The following is a 5959-nucleotide window of genomic DNA, read 5'->3' as shown; positions in this document are numbered from 1 at the left end:
AATTCAACGTCGCAAAAATCACCTATGGATTTTAGGTTCAAAAATTCATTTATTTATATGTTGGCGTTATTTATTGATATTACTATTTTTTGTCCATCACGGGTTCGAAAACTAACAAAACATGCATAACCATGGTATCAATTGACGTTTGAGTGGTTTTTTATGAGTTTACAGTTGGAACGATTTTTCGACGTTGTGAGTGTGAGTGCGTGAATATGCAAGAGAATCTCAAGCGTGAATTTTGTTTGCCACATTCGCACGCGAGTTTATTCTCGCAAGGAGGCTCAATGAATGAGATTCGAGAATGATTTTCCGCACACTGGTCAGAGGTATTCTATTTTGCTACACCATAAGCAATTTGTGATACATATATTGCTATCTAGTTTTTGCCTCATTCAGAAAAATGGCTCAATCAAAGGAAATTTTTAAATTATCATCACAGATATCATCACAGATTTTCTAGACAAAAACTAAGATGAAAAGATTGTTTTGGGCAAAAACACAGATTTAATTTTGGCAACCCTGCTTGCAAGCTGTTTTCAACTTCGAGTTATACAAGCAACTCGGATTAGCTCGGATCGGCTGAAAGAAATCCGAATATGAGCTCGCAAGGGGGGTAAAAAGTAAAAACTAAATGACAGAATCAATTGCACCGTCAGCTATAACACCAATACTTCCAATTATAGCATGGTGACCAGTGAACCAATTTCTCGGCTTTTTCCCGATTTTTTCCCTGGATTTTGTAAATTTTTCCAGTTGTTAAAATTAAGCATAAAATCGGAAGTCGAAAGGATCACCAGGTTAAATGGATCATTACTACATTTTGAATTCTTCAAAACTTGTCCATGTTTAAACTACCTTACTCAAAACTATTTACAGCATTTTATTACAATTGTAGCATTTCCTTTGGAATAATTTCCCTTCACAGATTTTATTTCAGAATTCTTCAAAAATAAGTTTGAGATTCTCTCTGCCCTCCCTTCATGCTTAGATTTTCTTCGAAGCTACCTTCCATAATCCGATTAAAAATTCGCTTGAGTTCTCTTTACAATTCCCAACCAATTTAACTCAGAATTGCCTTCAAATTTTTGTTCCGAATTATCTTGGAGTTCTCCTTTCAATTCTTCTGAAATGTTTCTTGGAAATTTCCGTAATATTCTGTAGAAATTCGTTTTGTGATGCCATTGTAATTATTCTTTGAATTCCATTGAAATAATTCTCAGAATTCGTTTAGAATAGAACCCTCGAAATTCGGTTCCCTTGGTATTTTTCACGAATCCTGGGATCTTCTTCACAATCGACTTGGAAGATCTTCTTTAAATTCTACTCTGAAATCACACAAGTACTTTGGAGTTATACTCTAAAATCTCTAAGAGTTCTTTCCAAAAAAACCTTAAATTTGTCTGAAATACCTTGGTGCTATTGCTAACATGCATTGTAAAATCTTTTCGAAATTCCAAAAAATCTCGTCTTTTTTTTTTCTCTGTTCGGGACATAACACCACTGCGACCAGTAATTTGATCTATTGTAGTATATCCCGTGTCCTTAGTTTAGTGCATGTCGTATTACTCCATCACTATTGAGAAATGATGAAGTATTCGGTTTTGATACAGTTGTCATTCTTGCCTTCATCGCAAGGAATCGATTCTAACTGAAAGGTTCCGCTATTTATACCCTTCGGAGTTGGAACACCCTCCAAAGGCGCGCCCCTTTGTCAGTCAAAATTGGATTCCTTAACAACAAAAACAAGCTACGACACCGATAATGACCATGCATCAGAACCCTAGTCTTAACCACTTCAAACTAGGGAACAACGATTAGAAGATTAGGAATCACATAGATGAAGACTAACTAACTCATTTTTCCCTTGTTTCAAGATCATCCTCGGTCCAGGCAACCCGAGGACTTATCACTATCAACAAGGCATAAAAAGTAACAAGGACTAAGATGTGCTCCTTTGATTACTGAAAAATCCTGTTCCCCTAGTTTGAAGAAGTTAGGACTAGGAATCGGTGGTAGATCTTACATCCCGTAACGTACCACGAAAAGGTGATCTACCCACGTTACGGGGCACGTCTAGCCCAAGATTTTAAAAATTTTCAAAGTTTCAAAATCTTTTGTTTTTAAATGGATTAAGTAAATTTTTCCCGGTGACTTTGAATTAATGACTTTTCTTGGTTTTCCCGATATCCCGGTTGACTGGTCACCTTGTTATGGACAACTTTATGTGATAGAATTCTATTGCATTAAATTATTGTTGCTGAGATTCTGTGAACTTCGATACTTGTAACCACTGCCAAAACGGGTATTATATAAAATTCGAAATATTTCTCAACTACACACTAAGTTTTTTTTTTGCCGAAATGGGCACCACCGAGCAGCTCGGCATTTTATTTTGCTGGATCGCAATAAAAACACTTGCCGAGATTCAGCGAAATTTATGTTTGTTAGCTGAGATCTCGGTAAAATTCCCGTTTGTTAGCTGAATCTCGGCAAGTTTTTCATTGAGATCCAGCAAAATGAAATGCCGAACTGCTCGCTGGTGCCCATCTCGGCAAAACAATCTAAGTGTGTAAGAAGCAGGCATATCAAGAATACTTTAGCATGCAAAAATGTCAGAGAAAAAATCGTTTTGATGAATAATCAAGATAGCAACAATTTACTGGGGTCATATTGACCCCAAGATACAGACAAAGGGTTAAAAAGTCAATGAAGTTTGGAATAACCCAAATATTTCTCAACAATAAAGAGCACTTTTCTGTCTCTTCTCGCATCCTCTATTTATTTTACTACTCACAACTTATAGCCTAGCATTTAAAACGAGCCATATCACTGCGGTGAACATAAGGGACAGTTTACCCAGAATCTGCGCGGCAGCATTCCTCAGCACCAAACCCTCGTATGGTTGCAAGACGACACTGTTGGCGGAAACCGTATCTCTGTAAATTTAAATTCCAAATTAGAATCACGTCCCAGTCACATACACTAGAATCTATTACCCATTGGATCGTTTGGATGACCCACTTCGCACCTCCACCTTAAGCTTATCCTGTGAGCGCGTTTTGTACTGTGTGAACAATGGCGCAATGTTCACCGTGGAAGTTGAGTTTGCAAGATTGACCACCGTTACCCAAACCTCCGATTCTTCCACGCTCGGCCCTATTCGCAGTATCGCAAAAGTGCTAGTCCCAAGGATTGCCGTCTGGTAGTGGCAATTTTGGAAATCACTCCTCTCGCGCAACTCCATCAAGGCTTTGAATACCTTCAAGTGACTCCAGCTGGCTTGCTCCTCAGCTTGTACATTTACCGTTACGTATGCTGGTGAAACCGGTAGCCATGGTTTGGAGTGGTTTGTGAAACCTGCGTTAGTCGTATTATCCCACTGGAATGGAGTGCGAGCTGGATCTCTGGTGTACTTATTGTACACTTCCTTAGATGTCTGACAGGCAGCCGGATCGACCGTATCCTCCCATGACAGATCGAAATCCATCATACCGATCTCTTCGCCCTGATAAGTCACAGAAACTCCGGGCATGGAGAGCTGAACTATTTCCATTATGTCTATCATATGTTCTCCACCCATGCGCGATGCAACGCGTCTTTTGTCGTGGTTTCCTAGCTAAGATAAGTAGATAGAATGAAATTGTTCTTATTTAAAACATAAACTACTTACCACCCAGTTCGGTGTATGTCCTGTGGGAACGGTATCGAGCCATGAATCAATGACCGTTTTGAAATCGGAAGGTTTATAATTATTTTCATCCAATCGAAGAATCAACTGAAAGTTGAATGGCATCTGTGAACCTTGACGGCCATTCTCGTCTTGGAAATATGTTTTAATTGTCGGAAGATCAGCCCATGATTCCGTCATCAGAACTCGAGTTTCTCCACCCTTCTGCTTCTGGTATTCATCCATAACCGCACGCCATTGGTACACCATATCAACCGTTTCCGGTAAATTCTGAGTATATATATGGTTCAGATATTCCGGCATTAGCGGATCTTGAGAGTTTCCAGAAATGGGTTCATCCGGAAAGTCAGAGTTTTCGAACAACCAATTGACGGCATCAATGCGGAAACCATCAACGCCCTTACCCAACCAAAAGCGCAACACATCCTTCATTTCTTCAACTACCTTCGGATTTCGGTAGTTGAGATCCGGTTGCTTACGGTGAAATTGATGGAGATAGTACTGCCTGCGCTTAGGGCTCCATTCCCATGCACTACCACGAAATGATTGTACCTATGCCAAAGACCATGTTCAGAATTGCTCAATTTCAACAACAGTACCGTGTACTTACCCAATTATTCGGTGGATCATACTGATCCACATTATTACCCGGTTTGCCATCATGCCACACATAATAATCTTCGTAGCCTGCCTCGCGGTTCTCACTCTTCACGAACCACTCGTGCTCGTCACTAGAATGATTGGGCACGAAATCCAGGATGACTTTCAGTCCCAACTTGTTCGCTTCCTTCACCAAATTTTCGAAATTTGCCATCGTCCCGTACTCCGGCTGGATATCCCGAAAATCGGAAATATCATAGCCAAAATCGGCCATCGGACTTTTGTAGATCGGTGACAGCCAGAAAGCTTTTATTCCCAGAGATTTTAAGTACGGTAACTTCTGAGTGATTCCATTCAAATCTCCAATGCCATCGCCATCACTGTCTTTAAACGATCGCGGATAGATTTGATAGAACCCGGACTGTTCCCACCAGTCACTAGCGTTCAGACTCCGAAGGTTTTGACCGACTGCGCACCACACCGGAACCAGTAATAGGAAAGCACACACAAACCGACTGCTCATCATCGTTGCTTTAGCCATTGTAACACTCTTTCTCACACCTTACCGATCAACACTAATAGCTGCCGGCCCCGCCACACTGGTACTGCAAATCCAGCGGGAAATGCAACGTGATTTTATACGACATTTTTTTTCACGACAAAGCGCTATCATTAAATCAATCGTAAATTTTCTCGCACGCCAACGGACGAGCACTTCTGGTTGAGGAGTTGTTTGCTCTTAGAAAAAAGCACAATTTTTTTCCTATCGACAGCAGAGTGCTATCAGAAAGTAAACATCTGCCGTTTGAAGCAAGTGGAAGATTTTTGCCGAGGTTTCGGTGGGTGACTACAGAATGGTTAAAAATGAAATTTGAACTTAGTACAGAACCGAAAAACTACCACCTGACTCATTTCGGAAAAATCCATGTAAATCTGAATTACAATAATCATGAAGTTATGAAATTGGGTTGTTAGTGGAATGCTCAAAAACACAAGTAAAAAGTTATCTTCCATTTATTCCATTTAAATAATTATGGTATCCATGAAAGATACGTAGGGGAATTTACGTATTCTCGGCTACCTAAACAACGACCTTCTTTCTATAGCATTTTTCTCTATGGAACGCACACATATGCAGTATCGGTTTGTTTACAGTCTTTTGCTGCCAGCTGCTCTAACAATTTCAGTCGAAAGAATTGTCAAAAACTGTTTTGAAACGCTTTTACAAAGCTCCAATCTTCTCTAGTGAGAGCGAGTTATGTCGGCAACCAGTTTTTCTTCGGCAACCGTTCCATTTGAACTGCATGTAAATCTGCTGTTCTATTATCGACAACTCGAAATCAGCTACAATTTGTAGTGCGTGTGTTTCATTTCAAGAAAACCCTGCTAGATTCTTTTTCTCAGTGGTAAAAATATAGTCAAATTGAAGCTGAAAGCATAAAGAATCGTTTGCATGCATTCAGCGAAGTGTTTTCGTAAGAAAATCAAGTGAAAATAGTGTTTCAATTTGGGTTGCCGAAAATAGTCTGTCATGCCGAAGCCGTCATTTCCCCTATTTCGATTACAATGTGCAGTCTTCGAGTGGGAATGACATTGATAAAGACTGCACATTGTAGTCGCTAAAGCTTCATATATCATTTTATGGAATTCTGTTGATGAAAAAAGTTA

The 5959-nt window shown here is 39.8% G+C and overlaps 1 protein-coding gene across 1 annotated transcript; it reads right to left on the bottom strand.

Moving 5' to 3' along the window:
* Positions 1-2738: 2738 nt before the first annotated feature.
* On the bottom strand, positions 2739-4906 carry LOC135711908 (maltase 2-like). Its single transcript, XM_065234885.1, has 4 exons — positions 4302-4906; positions 3674-4243; positions 3000-3619; positions 2739-2939 (listed from the first exon to the last, which is right to left on the bottom strand). The coding sequence occupies exons 1-4, from the start codon at positions 4830-4832 to the stop codon at positions 2801-2803; spliced, it is 1860 nt and encodes a 619-aa protein (XP_065090957.1). The 5' UTR covers positions 4833-4906; the 3' UTR covers positions 2739-2800.
* Between the last annotated feature and the right edge of the window lie 1053 nt (positions 4907-5959).

The sequence above is a fragment of the Ochlerotatus camptorhynchus genome, unplaced genomic scaffold (genome assembly GCF_037179485.1).
Source record: "Ochlerotatus camptorhynchus isolate MF236.1 unplaced genomic scaffold, CSIRO-AGI_Acam_v1.1 ptg000443l, whole genome shotgun sequence".
Classification (NCBI taxonomy): Eukaryota; Metazoa; Arthropoda; class Insecta; order Diptera; family Culicidae; genus Ochlerotatus; species Ochlerotatus camptorhynchus.
The sequence above is the reverse complement of the archived record's forward strand: the minus strand, read 5'-3'. Positions and strand labels throughout refer to the sequence as shown.